The 17,891-nt window shown below is 60.3% G+C and overlaps 1 protein-coding gene across 1 annotated transcript; it reads left to right on the forward strand.

The window, feature by feature from the left end:
- The first annotated feature begins 1,970 nt into the window (after positions 1-1,970).
- On the forward strand, positions 1,971-16,751 carry CDC42EP4 (CDC42 effector protein 4). The gene is made up of 2 exons (XM_067547283.1): positions 1,971-2,110; positions 13,732-16,751. Exon 2 carries the CDS (start codon positions 13,828-13,830, stop codon positions 14,836-14,838), a length of 1,011 nt encoding a protein of 336 aa, XP_067403384.1. The 5' UTR covers positions 1,971-2,110; positions 13,732-13,827; the 3' UTR covers positions 14,839-16,751.
- Positions 16,752-17,891: the final 1,140 nt, after the last annotated feature.

Raw genomic sequence — 17,891 nt, forward strand, 5'->3', positions numbered from 1 at the left:
AGGAAGCCACTTAATTTCTCTGGGCCTGGGGCCTGGGCTACACTCAAAAATTAGCTCAAACTAGCTACGGTGCCTGGGGGCTCTGAAAAATATCAGGTCCTGAGCACTGACCCCGGCCTAGATGCAGCAAGATTGATGGGAAGATTCTTCCGTCTATCTAGCCACTGCCTCGCAGAGAGGTGGATTAACTAAAAAACTGCCAGACTGGAGCGGACCCCGGGGCCATCCAGCTCACTCACCCGTCGCTGAAGTAGCCACCACTACAGAGCAAGGGGCAAGAAACGCCATAATCGCATCCTAAGCCCTAAGAGACAGGCTAAAACCCTGAGACATGGCGTGTTCTCTCCTGGTGTGTTTTGTTAGAACGAACCCTTTGAACTTCCTCAGTCGTGTGCAGCTTTGCAAATGATACTGTTTTCCCATAGCGCCTTCCACGTGAAGTCCCCAGTGTGCCTGAGGCGCCTGAGGAGTGAATAGCAGCTCTGTAAAGCAGGCAATGAACAGCGTTAGCCCCATTTTACAGACAGAGACACTGAGGGGGTGTCTACCGCTTGCTTCCCAGCAGAGGCAGACAGACGTGCTAGAGCAGAGCTAAAAACAGTGATGTGAACATTGCAACCGAGGCGAGTACAGGCTGGTCCGACACCCCCCCCTCCCCCGGGTCAGCCCTTGGGCAGCCAGCCTGTGTTGCCAGCCCGTAACCCACGCCGCTATTTTTAGCGCGCCAGCCCCAGTACAGCTGGCAGGTTTCTGTCTCGCCAGGCTGGGCAGCTTGCTCCGTCCCAGCTACAACGACGGGGCCGTGTTGCCAGCTCTCATGATTTTGTCTCGAGTCTCATGATCGTTATTGTTGTCCTTAAAGCCCCAGCTCCTGGAGTCAAGCAGACAGTGAACAGCTGGGGTTGGCAATACTGCATCCCCTAGGGCAGTGGCTCCCACGCTTTCCAGACGACTGTACGCCTTTCAGGAGCCTTTCCCTTCCATCCCTCCGAGTTTCACCTCACTTAAAAACGACTCGCTTACAAAACTAGACCTCGCAATACAAGAGACACAGCACACGATTACCGAAAACTTGCCGACTGTCTCGTGCTTTACCATCAATTACAATCAATCAGCTGGAACATAAATATTGTATTTACATTTCAGTGTGCAGCGCAGCGCAAACACGTCATTGCAGGACTTTTCAATTTGCACTGGCTTCGCTAGTGCTTTTTACGTAGCCCCTTGTCAAACGAGGCAAATATCCGGATGACAAAAACCTGGCTGGGATTATTTAGCTGAGGTTAGTCCTGCTCTGAGCAGGGAGTTGGACTAGATACCTCCTGAGGTCCCTTCCAACTCTATGATTCGATGTGCCCTCTGCAAGACCGCTGCGTACCCCGGGGGGGGCACGTATACCCCTGGTTGAGAACTGCTGCCCTACAGCAGGGAGGGGGGGAAGGGACGTGCCCACAGTCACAGGGCAAAGCTGCTGCAGCCTGTACCAGAGAAGAACCCACTCGGGTGGCCTGACGCTCCCCGGGCTGGCGTGCAGAGACCGTTGCACACACCAATCCACCGGTGTCTCTTTGTTGGCTGCAGATCTCGGGGTTTTTTGTTTTTTGTTTTTTTTTTGCCAGTCTTGCCTCACCCCGCTGCCGAGAAAGCAGTGACTAACTGGGATGTGTCACAGGGCCCGGCTCTCTCCCGTCTCAGAGCCTGTTGCAGAGCCATGTGATGGTGACTTGGGAAGGGAAAAGGGAAACTCCAGCACTGGGCAACCCAGCTCGCTTCCCACTTAGCACAGTGACCTCCCCGCCTCCCTCCGCGGCCCCTCCTCCTGCCCTGCCACATGGAACTGAAAGGCAAGCCACTCCAATTTTGAATGGAGGAGACGGGGGCTGCCCCTCTGACGGCGCCTCGCCCCATTGGCCCTGGCAAAGCAATGACATCACCCTGAATCAGTGATTAGGGGGGGGGGGGATGATTGAAGGGGGAGTTGGTTGATCAGTTCCAGAGAAGAAACCAGGTTGGGCAGGCAGGAAACCGACATGGGCTGGAAGCCGTGGAGTGGGTGAGGGCTGCGGGAACAAAGCCTGGAGCGGCGGCGGCGGCCCGGGGCTGTGGCTCGGTAGGTATCCGGGTCCCCGACCCCGCGGGGTGGCAGATCTGGATTCCCAGCCTAGGGGGGCGGGGTGCTATAGGGGAGACAGTCGAAGTGGCGCCCAAAGGTTTGGCCTGCGGGCTGGGACGGGCACTGGCTGGTGCAGACTGGCTGGTGCAGGGGGGGTTTGTTCATCCTCCCCCCCCCCCCAGTTGCTGCTCTTTGCTCGGCTTGCATTAAAAGATGGGGGGCGCGGGGCGGCTGGGCTGGGGGAGGGGCTGCCTTTTGCTGATAAAAGGTGTCTCGGGGGAGCTGCCGCCAGAGGAATCCTGCAGAGCCGGGCTGGCCTGGGCAGGGGCTGGGCCGGGCCCGGCTCTGAGCTAGCTTTGCTCTGCTCTGGACCCCGGGTAAAGTCCGCCGCGCTCCCTGCCCTGTTGTAACTGCAGCGACAACCCCCCGGGGCTCCCCAGGCGGCTGCGCTCCCGAGCCCGTCCTGCAAGGAGCAGCCGCGGGTGCAAAGGCCGGCCGGGGCTGCCCTGCCTCCTAATGCAGCGGCGAACCGTCCCCTGCCCCCCCCTGCAGCGCCTGTCCGCCGCCCCCCAACGCGGCGGGGTCCCTGGGGAGCCCGGCTGTGCGGCGGGTCGTGTCCCGCGGCGCGGGGCGGTTCTTTTGTCTGACTCGCCCCTGCCCCTTTAAAGCCAGGCCAGCCCAGCCCCGGCCGAGGCAGGGGTGCAGATGTTGGCCGCAGTCCGCCCGGCGCAGGAAGTTGCCCGTTAATGATTTAATCGCTCGGCCCCAGCGGGCGGCGCCGGGCGGGACTTTGCGCCCCAGGAGACGCGCGCGGTGCGGGGCCGGGGCCGGGGCCGCCTGGATCGCCGCCGCGGGCAGAGAAGTAGGTGCCCCGGCTCCTGTCTCGGTACAAGCCGCAGCTCCCTGGCGGGCCGGGCTGAGACCCGAGCGCCTGGGGAGGGGCTTCGTGGTCTGGAAACTGGCCCGGGCTTTGCGCTGCGGGCAGGCACCGAGTTGCGCAGCCCGGGTCGGTCGGTCGGTCGGTCGGTCTGTCTGTCTGGGCGCTCTGCCTCGGGCCCCGTGCCCGGACAGCTGCAGCAGGAAGAAATGCCCGGGGCTAGGAGGGGAGAAAGGGCCCATCGCCCCTGCCCTGCGCCCAGGTCGGCCTCAGTTCCCCTTCTCATCTTACCCCTCCCCCCTTCCCACTGGCCAAACAATGGCCTGGGTACAGCCCCACTCGCCCCCCCTGCCCCGGGGGCTGGAACAGGGGGGCTGCTGCTCCCCCCAGTTTGAGTGGTTTCCCTGCTCTCTGGGGGTTACAGTGTGGCTCAGTGGCTCTCCGCTCCCCTCGCTGTACCAGTTGTTCCTGCCCCCCGGTGCCCGTGGGAAGGCACTGCTGGCTCCAGCCCAGCACTCGCCCGGTGCCCTGGGCATCTTGCCTGCCTGGCGGAGTGAAATCAAATGGCACAGGGCGCACCCGGAGGCCCTGCTGGGGTTACCTCTTCCCTCCTCCTTGCATTTCCGCCGCCCTGCCAAGCTGGGCTGGAGGGAGGCTGTGGCACCAGATTTCGGCTGAGTCGGGAGATGGGCAGCGAGATCCATTGGTCTCCCTGCCTCTGCATGGCTCTGGCTGTCCTTGGTTGCTGACTCCAGAGTGGTTCGTAGCTTTCCAGGGCTGTTGCGAAACAAACCCTTCTGCCTGGGGAATGCTGCTCCTTCGATCTCTGAGCTGCGAGACGGTAACGTCAGGGTCCGGCTAATTGCCAGGGCCTGTCCGCACTAGGCTGACCACGTGTGTTTTTTTTAAAGCGACTGAGCTAACGGGCTAGTGTGGCTGGGGTGAGGTGGATTTTAGCACTCCCTGGCTGGTGGGGGCGTAAGCCAGACTGTGCTGTGAACCCTGAATGCGTCGTAAAATACACCTGCCCTCCTCTGCTGCGCTTGGCGTTTTAAAACCTCTTGGCCTAGTGCGGAGGGACCCTCTGTGAACAGGCTGTTGCTTTCCCTGCTCGGGGGCCTGTCCGTCATGGCAGCACCGGGCACCTGGAATTATTTAGCTGGCCCCTCTTGTGATGTCAGAAGGGCTCATCATAAATGCTGAGGGGACATGACCCCTGCCCTGTCCATATCTGGTCTGTCTAGCTATCACTCCGGCCTCCACCACCCTGGTGCCCACAGCAGCTCTTAAGCTGTGGGGCCCCAGCAGCTGGCAGAGGGGGGTTGCCCCCTCGTTTCTAGCCTAAGCTTGATTTTCCCATTGCTGCGCCAATGGTGCCGTCTTGTACCGCTGTGCGTAAGGGCGGCCGTAGCGGGTCAGACCTACGGTCCATCTAGTCTAGTATCGTGTCTTCCAACCATGGCCAGTGCTTCGGAGGGAATGAACAGAGCAGGGCAATTCTCCACTGCCGGTTTCTGGCAAACAGAGGTTAGGGACGCTCCGAGCATGGGGTTGTGTCCCTCCCCATCAGGGCTAGTAGCCTTTGATGGACCTGTCCTCCACGGACTTGGATGTGTTTAAATGTGCTCTGGCTGGGTGTAACTGATATACCGGCGGACAAGGAATCAAGCCCCTTCTCCACCCCACCTGCCGTCCCGGCTGTCTACTGCTGTGGGAAGCAGGCTTTAACCTCTGCCCCGGGCATGGGCATGATCCTGCCTTTCACTAGATAGCGAGTCCACGGCTCTGCTCGCTTGCCAGCTGGGCTGCCGGGAGCGCAGAGCCATTGCACCGCCCTGTGGGGAGGGAGGTGGGAGCCGGGGCAAGACATTCCGGGGAGTATCTCTGCAGGATGTTGTGAATAACTGAGGGGAGGGCCAGAGTGCAACGATGCTGAGAAACCCAGGTGGCCAGCATTGGCTCCAGTGCATGGTTAAAGGCGCTTTAGAGATGCCTTGTACCCTGAGATGAACCGGCCCCTTCTGGTAGTGCTGATGTTGGGTTGTCTCTGGCGGCGTCCCTGGCCTGTGCAATGCGTGACAACAGCTGCCTTCTCCCAGCTGCTGGCCCAGTTTGGAGGCCTCTGCGCCCTGTTGTATTCGTTCGAGCTGGGCCCGAGCGCTGATCAAGACTTCAGTCCGAGGACTCCCCAAGTTCAGAGGCTTGGAGCTGAACTTCTAAGCTGGGGCTTGCCTCTTGCTCCGCGTCTCTCTGGGGATGTAGTGAGGACCCTGACTTCCCGGGGGCAGGCTCAGCAAGCTGCGGAGAGCTCCAGGGAACTCATCAGCGCAGTCCAGGGTGCAGGGCCTTAGCGGCCAGTCGCGTGAGAAACGGGAATAAAGGGCGGCCTAGCCCCTGCCTGTATTGGACATCTGCCCCCGTGTGAAAACGTGGGTGTCGCTGTCTCTGATGATGATCCCTCGCTCTTCGATAGCCCTCTTCCTCCGTAGCTCTCCAAGCGCTTTACAAAAGCCCATGTTATCCCCATTTTACGATGGAGAAACTGAGGCATGGGGCGTGAAGCGACTTGCCCAAGGCCCGCCAGTGGCGGAGGGGCAGAGCTGGGACCTGCACCCAGCTCTCCTGCGTCCCACTCTAGTGCCCCATCCACTAGGCCAAGCTGCAGATGGATCCTGGTTTGGTGCTCGATCTTTGTTGCCCCTGGGGCTGACACTCCAAGTGAGGCCCAGAGTGAAGCTGATTCAGTGCCTCCCTCTCGGCCCCCAGTGGAAAGGTGTGTGTGCCTTCATGTTCTTGGTGCCTGGCTGGCACGGAGCCTCACCTCCCCTGCTGCTAGGCAGTGTCTGCCGGCCCACTGCTGTCCCCCGGGGAAAGGTGTCCTCTGCTAATGGGCTGGGGTGAGGCTGGGGATTCCAGTTCTGTAACTTGGATGACTCCTGTAATGTCCCTCCTGACTGCAGGCCGCATGATAGCAGGTGATTGTGTCAGGGTGAGAGCCATTTAAAAGGGCTTCAGCTGACGTGAGCTATTTCTGCTGATTGCTGCATTCTGGGTCACGCTGTTCTGTGCATTTGTTCTGGGCATAATCCGTGATACGGGGCCGGCGCGTTTGTTCACCCGTTCTCTGGCGAGTCATCCCTGGACGGCCCACAGTCCCCCAACAGGTAAATTGGCTTGGCTTGCTGTGGGCTTGAAAGGGGTTTGGGGAATCTGACAGCTCACGCCTCACCCACCCCCAATCGAAATACGGGGACGCAGGAATCAGGGCTGTCTGCAGTCTTTCTAGCCCAGTATCTTGTGAAAGATGCTGACTAGTATCTGCTGTTTCAGAGGAAGGTGCAAGAGGCAGTTATGGGATCACCTTTTCCAAGGGAATGTTTCCTCCTGACCCCCTCCTCCCTCCACTAATTAGAGGCTGGCACATGCCCTGAAGCATGAGTGTTTATAGCCTTTCCCAAACTCCTCTTGTCTTTGTTAGTACTTAATGCAGCTCTGGATACCCTCGAATACCCTGGATATCAATAGAACTGCCCAATCCTTTTGGGAATCCTGCTAAGCTCTTTGCATTGGTGATATTTTGTGGCAATGAGTTCCACAGGCTAATGGTGCGTGTGCATGCATGTGCTGGCCAGAGCCAAGATTCCTGTCTCCCTCTGGTCAAACACACGGGATAGGGATCTAATTTTCTCTGCCTGATATTGCTTTGCAATAGGTGCTGCAGATGCTTCTGATACTTGGATTGAAGGTTCGGCATATCAGGGGCTGAGAGTCTAGTCTGTCAGTCCCACAGCTGTTTCTGCCCTGCCTGCGCCTCTAAGGGAAGGGGCAAAACTGCCTCCTTCTGCTCTTCTGTGTGGGTGCCTTTGGGCTTCTCCCATCTCTTTGCACTGATTCCTGGATGATGAGGCTCTGTCTTCAGGGACGGGGCCCTCTTGGCAAAGGCTAGTCCAGGATTGCAGCTTCTGGCTGCAGTGGGATAAAATGATGATGCAACTCTCCAAGTGCAGCTGTTCTGTGCTGGTAGCGCTGTGGCCTGGCCGGCGGTGGTGCTTTGTTTGGATGTTAGGGTCAGGTGTGCAGACAGGAACTGTAAAGTGGGCGGGGAGGGGGTTTCGATAGCACAGTTTGTCTGATCCGCCCCTTGGACTCTGTATCTTCCCCTCCCCCAGGTTTCAGAGGGGGGCTCTCACAATCCAGCAGAACTGTGCAGCCCAGCCCATGCTCCAGTGAGTCTGAAGGGGGGGGGAACCTCCTGTGCTGCTTTGTGAACCAAAACACACCGCAGCAAAGCTGGCGGCTCTCATTTCAAGCCAGCCAGCCTTGACGGGGCGTCTCCCGAGTTACGGCTGGCAAAAGAATGCAAGCCTTGGTGACGGGGCCGGGCCTGTGTCAAGTGCGTCAGGAAAGCCCTGAGTCAATGCCCTTTATTTCTGTTGACTCCTGGCTCGTCCCACCTGCGTGTCCCTGTGTGCCAGCGTGTCATCCAGGCAGCTCTACGGGGTGGAAGAAAGGCCAGGAACTGAGCAGCATGGCACAGACCCGTGCCTGGGTTCCAGCCCTGGCTCTGCTACGGACTCTGTGCTCGATTGTGCCAGGCGCTGTACAGACATGCTGGGCCGAAGTGTCTCTCACCCAGCACCTTGTGTAGCTGCTGGCACCGGTGTGAAGTGCTCCCGGACTAGAACAGTGATGCCCTGGTGTGAAAAGCCACAAGATGTGGATGATGGTTCCTGCTCCCGGCAGCTTGCAATCCAAGTACATAAACCACCTAGACGGCAAATTTAGGAGGCCTGAATTAGGGAAGGGATGTTACTGACTAATCTGGTACGTGATCTCTGCTCCCCTCTGGCCTCCCCTTCCTACCCCAGTGCCTACAAGTCCACCGCCCTCTGAAGTGGTTTCTGACCTCCGGCACCGCTCTTGGGGGCGCATTTGGAGCCATCTGGCCCTGGACACAGGCTGCCGGCTGCTTATTTCATTTTTCAGTGTCTCAGGTTACACTTGCGCTTTCTCAGCGGATTATCAGGAGGCGGCTGTTAAGTCTCTGGCTTCGGTCTCTGCTTGTATAAAAGCATCAGCAGCGGGAGTTTCTCGGGATCTTGTCTCCTTTCTCGTGGAATGAGAAGCGGAGAAAAGGGCTCTGTCTCCCCACTCCCTCCGGGCAAAGGCAAAACCCTTGTGGGACTGGATGGCTATGGAAGCCTCTTCTCCCTGCAGCCTCCCGCCTCCCGCTATGAGAAACATCTCCTACGTCTCCCCTCGTCTTCCCCAACTGTCTACAAAGCAAAGCAACAGCTTAACAGAGGAGAGAGAGATGGCTGGGCCAGTGAGGGAAAAGGCGCCCAGAATTTACCCCGTTCCCTGGTATCTAGGAGGAGGAAAGCAATGGCTTGTTCTGGGACCACAGCAGCTTGGAAACTTCTGGATGAGGGCAAAGCTATTCAGTAATGTCTGAGTCTCCTGCTGCCTCTTAGCCAAGGATTTCAAAGTCTCTTATGAATGCTAAAGAAGCAAATTTGCTCCCCCTATTGAGACGTTAGGGCCCGGTCCCCAGCTGGCCTAAATCAGTGGATTGCCATCGACGTACAATGGCTGTGGAGCTGGCCTAGGGTCTTTTGTTTTGTGTGTAAAAGTGAAGGCCGAGAGAGGCTTGAATGTGTGTAATCCTCTCCCTGCATGCAGCAAAGGCCGTGAAATGGATTAGAAACTGACTAGTCTATTTTGTTCCATTACTTGTATCTCCTCCTAGCTGGAGAAGGACAAAAAAAAGTAGGCTTGGTTTTCTAAGGAGCGGTTGGTGACCGATAAGGAAATCAGACACCCCCGTGAGGGGAGGGTTGGTTAGACTGACCCTGCGTGGGTGGATTAAACCTAGTTTGTGGATAGGAAACTGACACCAAAAGGAGAAGTGAAATGCTCCAGCTTGGACTTCAACCCAGCCACTGACTGCTTCCAACTCCAGGGCCCAATAACTGTCGTATCTGAGCCTGTGCCGTGTCGGAACCCACACGCTTAAAGACCAAGCACAGCACCTTTATTTAGTGCCGTGACCGGGGACCTGAGCGCCTGGCGTTCAGATCTCTGCTCTGCTGCGAGCTTCCTGCGGCTGGTTGCCGAGGGTACATCTGCCCTGTGCAACTCCAGCCCACCCCGGACCTGGCGGTGAGTCTCAGAGCCCGGGGCGGCTGGCTAAAAAGAGCAGTGGAGATGTGTCGGGCTGGGTTCTGAAACCTGGCGGGGGGGAGGGGGGGGAAATCTCATGCTATTTTTAGCCCTGTAGTGTGAGCTCCAGTCAGTTGATCCAGGCTCTGAGACTCACTGCCCTGCCCTGGGGTGTTTTTGTTTTGTTTTTTTTGCCGTGTCGACCTCCCCTTGGTCTCTCTCTGCGCCTCGGCTCCCCATTTGTCAAACGAAGATGACCGCCCTGGTCTCCTGCACCAGGCTGCTGCTTTTCCTGAAAGATCTGCTCTGGGAATAGTTCTTGGGCAGTTCTGTGGCCCGTCCTCACAAGGGTCCCTTCTGGCCCTGGAACCTGCACCTGTGTTGCGAGGGTCAATGCCTTGGTGCGGGGTGGGATACCATGGCAATGGGGGGCCCACAGTTACCTGAAATGGCTGGATGGATTGATTGCTCTGAGCTGCCTGGGAGGGGTAGGCGTTTGGCAGGATCTGTGTAGCTAATTTTCTGTAACCTTTCAAAGGGCGCTGAGGAGGGGAGGGGAGCTGCAGCCTGGCTTTGTGCTGAAGCACTTGGCACTGGGGTGAGAGATTGTCTAACAGGTTATTGTTTAATCAGGGCAGAAGCCAGAGAACAGTCCTAGCCTTGTACGCTCTCTGAACGAGAGCAGGGAGGTGGAAGTGATTGCAAAGCAGGACGGCTGCCCTGATCCCACCGAGCAAGGTGGGCTAGGATCTCTGGATGGATCGGCTCCCTAGAGCAAGCGCATGGAGAACAGGAGTTGGATTGAAAGCCCTACGGATTATTGTTCCTATCATAGAGGCCGCAACTGAAATCACAGCTCCATTGTGCTGGGTGCTGCACAAATACCTACTGAGAGACCATGAGTTCTCCCTTTAGACAAGGCTTTGCTGCTGTCCCTGTAGACAAGGGATTGGAGACAGGTGGTCTCCTTTTCCTGTTTCCCAGGGGGGAGGGAGGCCTAGAGGTGAAGTGACTTGCCCAAGGTGCACATGAGTCGGTGGCGGAGTCAGGAATTGAGCCTCGCTCATCCCCACCTGGTGCCTTAACCACAAGAGCATGTTTCAGATCTCTACAGTTCTCCAGCACAACACAGGGAGTGGCTTCCCCAGGACACCCTGTATCTCCTGCCCTGCAGACATGGGTAAGACCTGGAGGGACCCTGCCTGTTGTCCAGGGGGCAGCTGCATTCCCATGTCGTGTCCAGTCCTGGGTCTTTCTGCTTAGACTCCCAACCGGAGGGCTGGTCACTGCCAGCTTTGACAGGGTCCCTGAGCAGGGGCAGTCACTGCTGCTGCCCAGTGAGCAGTTCTGAAGCCCCCAGCTCGTATCCCGTCAGCCCCCGCAGAGCCGGCTCCTCACTCCCCTGGGCCACGGTTGGGCTGGGCTGGATCTGAACCGGCTGCCGGGCAGCAAAAGGCTCTGTACCCCAGCGTGAGCTGGAGTTGTGAGGAGAGGACGACACCGGTCCGTATGTTTCCTGCCCTCCTCTCCCCCGCAGACCCAGGCAAAGATGCCCTGGGGTTGCTTCCTGTGGTGCGGGGGGAGGGGGGGGTCGCATCCCTGCAAGGAAAGGCCGAGTTTCTGGGCTATTTGCCATTCCTAAATTAAAGGGTCAGCCTGCGAGTTGGTCCCTAGGGGAAGGAGGAAGGTGCGCTAAGGGGACCCCTAGAGCGGAAAGGAGCCTCTCTCCCAGAGCAATCCACACCTCCTGGCGTCTGCCAAGGCTTCTTGCTGACCGGCTCCACCTTTCCAGCCAGATTCCTGCCGCCGTGCCGCCCGCCCCCCCCCATACACACAGCCTCTGCAGCACGATTCCTGCACTGCTGTAACGGGGCAGAGGGAGCCCAGCTGCACGGACTCCGGGCCCGGTTGGTGTCTGCGGCCCCGTCAAGCTCTCGTGCCATTTCCTGGCCCCCGGTGACACTGCATCAGTCCTCGGCCACAGGGTCTTGCTGTGCGTTCGTGGTGCTAACAAGGGCAGAACGTTGCCTGGGGACTTGGGTCGCGCCTGCCTCAGCCCCTGCGCCCCCAGCCAACCCCTGCCTCCAGCGTCCGCCTAGACGCTGTTTGGATGCAGCATCACGCAGGGGCCCCTGGAGCGGGGAGTTGGCCCCGGCCCACAGAGCCACGTCGCCTCTGGGCTAGCTCAGTCTCTCGGTGGGGCCGGGGAAGCCGGCGCAGAGCCCAGCGAAGCCAGCTCTGACCCCGGGGGGGGATCCCCCTTCCAGCGACGCTGGCTGCTAGGCTGCTCCGTGGGAGAGAGCCAAGGAATCCCGTGCGGGCTGCCAAAGGCAAGGGGGGGGGGGGGGGAGGTGTCGCTGGAGCCAGGATAGCTTCCCCCTTCTGAGGGAGGGGCCTGCTGCGCGGAGGCGGCACGGCCGTAGGTTGGGGCAGCGAGGAAGGCCTCTTTCTGCCCCCGTCGGCACAGCTCATGGTGCTGAATACCCCGTCCTGGGCGGAGAGGCAGGGACCGGCCTGGCGCTGGCTGCCCGGTGGCGTCAGAGGCTCTAGTGACCCGTGGGGCTGGGCGGAAAGGGAACCAGTCCGTGGACGCTTGCTTTCCCGTGTCTGTGACCCCCCGGTGGGATCTGCCCCTCGCTCGCAGGGAGGCAGCTGGGGACAGATGGGATCTGAGCCCTGCTTTAGGGGGCAGGGAGTTCCCCATCTGAGACGGGGGCACCTTCCTCTCCCTCTGAGGCCCTGCACTGCCGCCGCTTTTCTCCACCGGCACCGGCGTCCCGCCAGAGGTGCCACTGCTGGCAGGGCCCGGATGGGTGCTGTTCCCAGCCCCGGGGAGCCAGCAGAGGGGGGTAGGTGGGACCATCCTCTCTCCTGGGGCGCGGCAAACGCTGTTTGACCGACATCCTGCCGCTGCCCATGGGGTGGCTGCTGCTCGCCAGGGCTGAGAATCCCTCTGGCTGGGTCTGCACCCGTCTCCGCTGGGCACGTTCCTACCCCAGGGGAAGTCTGGGCTGGTGGGGCTCAGAGCAAACCTAGATCCTGGGGTTTAAACCCTGTCTACACTAAGTGCTCCCGCTGGTGGAGCTGCCCTAGCATGAGAGCAACGGAGGAGACTTCCGAGGGTAGGCACGTCTTGCCAGTGGGTGTCTGAGCAGTCTGTCCTTCCCTAGGGCTATGCAGGGCGGGGGCTCTGGCTGGACGGAAGGGGGTCCAGGGTGGCGGGGACTGGAAAGGCGAAGAACCCTCCTGTTTGAAGCCGACGGGCTCTCACCTAGCTGCGTCATGCAGCCCGGAGCTCGCAGGACCTCTCGGCATTTTCCAGCCCTCCTCGCGCACTTCCTGCCGTCTGTGTCCAATTCCTCCCGGCGCCTGCTCCTCGCGGCTGCTTTAAAGGAGGGGAAAAAATCCCAAGTGTTTTCTCCATGTGGCTTCGAACAGAGTCACCACCTTGCCACCTGCTCTGGGTCAGAGGCACAGGGCTACAAGCGGGGTGAAATGTGCTGCCCCTACAGCCCAGCCAGTCCTGCAGAGCACACAGGGCTCTCAAAACCCCCCCTGGGGTTCAGGGCCTCAGTTTCTCTGGCGCTCACGTTCCTTTCTGGTGCGGGGCGAAGATCTGCTGGCGTGCAGTATGACTGTCTCTTCTCCCCTCCCCCCGCCTTCCCAGTAATTATGCTGGGAACTTTATCCCAATCCCAGCCCCCTCAACCAACTGATGGAGGCAAACTGCTCTGGGGTGGGGCGCTGCTGCATCTCGGCAGACCACAGCAACATGCGGCCGTTTAGCACAGGAAATCGAGGCAGAGTCGGTATCCAAGTGACGCTGCGGGGCAGAGGCTGAGAAAGAGCTGGGTAGACGAGAACGTGATTAGCGGCAGCTAAGGCCAGCTCTGACCCCGGAGGACTCTGCCAGGCTGGTAAAGCCCGTTCCGCTGTAAGCTCTGTGAGGCAGGGCCAGCCTCCGAGGCAGCGCCTACTGCTGGTGCTTTGATAACCTCCTTGCCTTGAACCGCCGGTCCCTGTGGCCCAGCTGACCTGCCCTGGATTCCACCTGCAGCCAGCACTGGCTGCAGAACCAGCTGCGTGGGGCTCACTTTGGTTGGTGCAATTCCCCCTCCTGCACCTGCCCGTTGTCGGGATCTGTAGCCCAATTAAAGGGAGTGGGATGAGGAGGAAGGGGGCGCAGTGGTGAGGGGCTGCAGTCTTCCCAGAGCAAGGCCATCGGTCAGGGGGAGGTGTTGGAGGTAGTGGGAGCACAGCTATCCTCCATGGGAGGGGAGTCCCCGGCTCTGAGCTGAGCCGTGCTCTGGGAGCCAGCGCGTTCCTGTTCCCGCAGCTAATGCCCGGTTCCTGGCCCCCAGGGGCTCAGCAGGAAACAGGGCCGGCCCAGTGATGCGAAAACTGCCCTGGATTGCCTTGACGGGGGAGGAGGGGGGATGAGTGCTCTGTAGAGGGGTCAGCGCTTTGGGGGGTGCAGGGAGTGGACGGGAACCACAGCTCCTGTGTGGGGAGGGACCCGAGGGGTGGCGCGACCTGCCGTCTGGCTTCCCCCACCTAACCTGCGTCTGCTCTTCTCCAGGTGAGCGCTTGGCAGGGAGAGCTCAACGCCCGGCTGCGGGCCTTGGGGGGGGGGGCGCGCCCCGGCCCCCCGTGGAACGGCCCGGTGGCCGGGACCATGCCGATCCTCAAGCAGCTCGTCTCGAACTCGGCCCACTCCAAGCGGCGCTCGCGGGCGGACCTGACGGCCGAGATGATCAGCGCCCCGCTGGGCGATTTCCGCCACACCATGCACGTGGGCCGAGCGGGGGACGCCTTCGGCGACACTTCCTTCCTCAACAGCAAGGCCGGCGAGCCGGAGCCCCCCGAGGAGCCGGGCTCCTCCAAGGCCAGCCTGCTGTCCCGCAAGTTCCGCAGCAGCAAGCGCTCGCAGTCGGTGACCCGCGGCGACCGGCGGGACATGCTGGGCTCGCTGCGGGACTCGGCCATCTTCGTCAAGAACGCCGTCTCCCTGCCCCAGCTCACGGAGAAGGAGGCGGAGAAAAGCGCGGGGAAGCTTCCCAAGAGCGTCTCCTCCAGCCCTGTCAAGAAGGCACCGGAGGAGGTGGCCGCCCCGGAGGAAAAGCCGCGTCCCAACGGCGCCGCTGCCGCCTGCCCCCGGAGCCCCAGCCAGGCTGAGCGTGACTTCGGGGACCTGACGGATCTGCCCGTCGTGGGGCCGAAGAGCAGCTACGGCATGAAGCACGCCGAGTCCATCATGTCCTTCCACGTCGACCTGGGGCCCTCCATGCTGGGGGACGTCTTGAGTATCATGGACAAAGAGGAGTGGGACCCTGATGAAGGCTTTGCCGTGGTGCCTGAGGAGACCCGAAGGGCTGGCGGCCCTTCCCAGGTACCCGCAGCCCATCGGCTCAGCCAGGGAGGGAAGCCCTCGTCGGATTCCCCAGCATGCCAGGACAAGAGCAGAGCCATGGCCAACAGCCTGGGCTCGGCCCGTAGCACCGGGAACCAGCTCGGCAGGGACAGCCGTGCGGTTTCCAGCTACGCGGCAGCGGTGCCGGAGGAGCGGTGCCCGACTCCCGAAGGGCAGAGCTACAGGGGGCCGGACGGCGCCAGGCCCGGCCTCCCCCCACGGCACGGCAAAGAGTTCTCGTTTGCGGATGAGGAGGACGACGAGATCCGCGTGTAGGAAGGCGGCTGATCCAGCGGGCCTGGGGTTCATTTGCGGCAGCTTCAGCACAGGAAGGAATAACCTGAAACTGCCCATGTCAGAAGAAACGGCACCGGGAGACCCTTAACTCTAACTCCTCTTCCTTTTCCCCACGGGCTGCGGCCGGATTCCCCTCTCTGATGTCCCTCCGGGGGATTGGGTGAACCTGTGAAACCAGAAGATGATAGACGATGGGGGTTTTGGGCTGGTTTTGAGGTGGCTGCGGGAGAGGGAGAAACTTGGGTTTAAAATCAAAGGATTACGTCAAACAACCTCTTCCTGGGAGGCTGGCTGCCTCTGCGAACCGGGGAGGAACAGCCGTCGTCAGAGAGGAAGCGCCTTGAGCCGGTCTGGAGATGATTATCTCCCAGAAGAAAACTCCAGTGTGCACTGCAAGGGGAAACCCTCCTGCAGGTTCCATGTTGGATATTAACTTGATCTCCTGCCCCCATAAAGCAATACAGAGTCGAATTCCAAGGACCGGGTTTACAGCACCAGTGCCCTTAGTGATACATATCCCCCCCCTTGTGTTTTTATCGGCCTCTGGTTTGTACTTGTAACTCTCTTTTTAACTGCCAGACGGGGGGATTCCAGCTTGAAAGAACTTGGTTCCAGAGTTTAGGATTCTGCATATTGTAGAGTGAGATGGGACGGGGAAACCAGCCGTTTCGAAGCCCGCCGATTTGTTGGGTTGAAGGTACTTCTCTTTGGGCGGGGGGGGGGAGGCCTGCATCTGCAGAGACAAGGCAGGGATTTTTTTTATGCCTTTTTTTTCTTTTTTTAAGTCCCCTATGTTGCAGCGCTTTCGGGTCCGTGGGGTCCCTGCTGCCTGCCATAGCTGGTCCTACATGCTGGATCCTCTTGTCCCTGTAGCATCGCATCTCCGGCACTGCGATGCCTGGCCACCCCCATCGTGTCATGGCGAGGCAGCTGTGTGGTGCGCAGCTGTGACTGGCACCGCCACCCGCGGGCCTGGGGCTCCAGAAGCGGCACCCAGTGACTGGCGCCGTTAACAGGTCAGGTGTGTGGAGGGTAACGGGGGAAGGGGCTGGAGGTGCTTTCTGGGGAATCCCCCTTCGCCCCAGCTCTCAGGGTTAACGGGGCTGGGGCAGAGATGCTGGCTGGCCCCTCCAGCTATCCTATCACTGCAACCGTTAACCCCTGGCCTGCCCTCAGTCCCAGTCCCTCTGTGCCCTTCCTCTGCTGCGTGAGCAGAGGGGATGCCCTGGAAGGCAGCCACAGCCCAGCATTGGTGGGGTCAGACCCAGCTGGCCTCTTGCAGGAATGGACTGGAGAGGGTGGCGGGGGAGGGAAAGGGGGTGAGCCCCCTCTGGCCACGGGAGCCAGTGTCCGCAGGCGTGGGCCCGATGGGTTTAGAGCACTGGCCTGCAGCCTGGGACGAGGCAGTGTGTGCAGGAGACGCAGAATAGCTCTTCTCTGGCCTGTCTCCTCCCCGGACAGACAGTCCCCGGACAGACGCTCCTGGCAGCGGTTGACTGGTGTGGCCTAACCGGGGATGGGGAAGCCTCCGACCTAGGACACTGGGAGTGTCAGCACCAAGTTGGAGAGATGTGTCCTCACCCCCCGCCCCTCCTGCCGGCGCACGCTTGTGCGTAGCAATAAAACACTAGGATCTCTTCTAACTTATTTTTAAAACCACTTTATTTTTGTGCTGGATCCTCCCCCCAGCCCCAGGGTTGAAAGCAGCCGCTGGGTGTCCCCAGGTGTGGTGTAGCCCTGCCCCGTGCTCTGTCCATGTGCTGGGAGCTGTACAGACGTTGGTTTGGTGCAGATGTATGGAGGGTGTTCGTTGGGGTTTTTTTGTTGTTGGTTTTTGTTTTTTAAATGATGTATGTACAATGCAGAACAGAATTAAACGGTAGTGAAAGCAGCGCCTGGCTTCTTGAGGGTCTTTGATGCAGGGCTGGGGGCGGGTTGTCTCAGTCACACTCCAGAGACTCTACTCTGATTTCTGGGGCCTCACCCCCTGCTCACGTGACAGAGACCTCTGCTGCCACCATAGTGCCTGTCTGGCAGGGAAGCAGGGTGGGGTACTGGGGGGAGGGGGGGGGGCAGAGACCGATGCGAGGACTCCTTGCCTCCCACGCCCCGTGGAGGGGGAGATGAGAGAAATCCCTCAGGCTAACCACTGCTCCTGGTGGGAGATCAGCCCCGACCAGCTGAACCCGGCCTCTGCGCTCAGCCAAGGGGTTACGGCCGCGTGGTTGAAGGGGAAATAGGACCCGCTGCGACGCTGCAGGTGAGCCGCCCCCCTGGGGGAGAAATCAGCTGGCTGGCAGGAGAATGGGGCTGGGGGAAGCGGAGATGCCCGAGTTTGCACTGGGTGAGGACAAGCCCACAGAGGATGCTCCATGGCACACGTAGGCTGCGCTTTCCTCGGGCTTCACACGTTGAGCCTAATCTTAACCTCCCCCCTAGCAGGTGCCAGCCTCCGAACCTTGGTCTTCCAGGAAAAGGGCACCGGGCACTGCCAAGTGGCCTTTACGAGCTTCAAGCGTTGCCCGGTGCCCAGGGATGCTAACAGGTCTTGGTACCACCTGCAGCCAGGTACGGGTCCCTCACGCCTCTTCTGGGCTCTCCTGGTGCCCGCCGGAAGCTCTCGCCTTGCCACCGCCGCTGGCTGGAGCACGGTGTGCATGGTAGGAGGGAATCCTCTCCTGGCCCGGGAACGCTCTGCAGCCCACACGGCTCCCCTGTGCCCAGGGGCATGGTCTCCAGCTGTGCTCCAGTGTCTGCAGTGGGACTGGAGGGGATGCAGCAACCTGGCCTGCAGCTGGGCAGTGCAGGGGGGGGACATGAGGTGCTGGTTCCTGGCGCGTAGATGGGTTGCTTCCCCATCCCGGCTTATCTAAGGAGGGAAACGGGCCTCGCCTGGCGTTAGTGCAAAGACGGCTTGGCCGGCGGTGGGTCTTCCTCTCCCGCACCGAGGCGGGCGTGGCCTCGGCGCATAAAGAAACTCTTTGAGTGGAGCCGGGCCCGTGCACAACAGTGCCAGTGTGTGGACGTCAGCG

This window comes from Emydura macquarii, unplaced genomic scaffold (assembly GCF_026122565.2).
Source record: "Emydura macquarii macquarii isolate MOO-44397 ecotype Brisbane River unplaced genomic scaffold, CSIRO-AGI_Emac_v2 contig_1230, whole genome shotgun sequence".
NCBI classification, from domain to species: domain Eukaryota; kingdom Metazoa; phylum Chordata; order Testudines; family Chelidae; genus Emydura; species Emydura macquarii.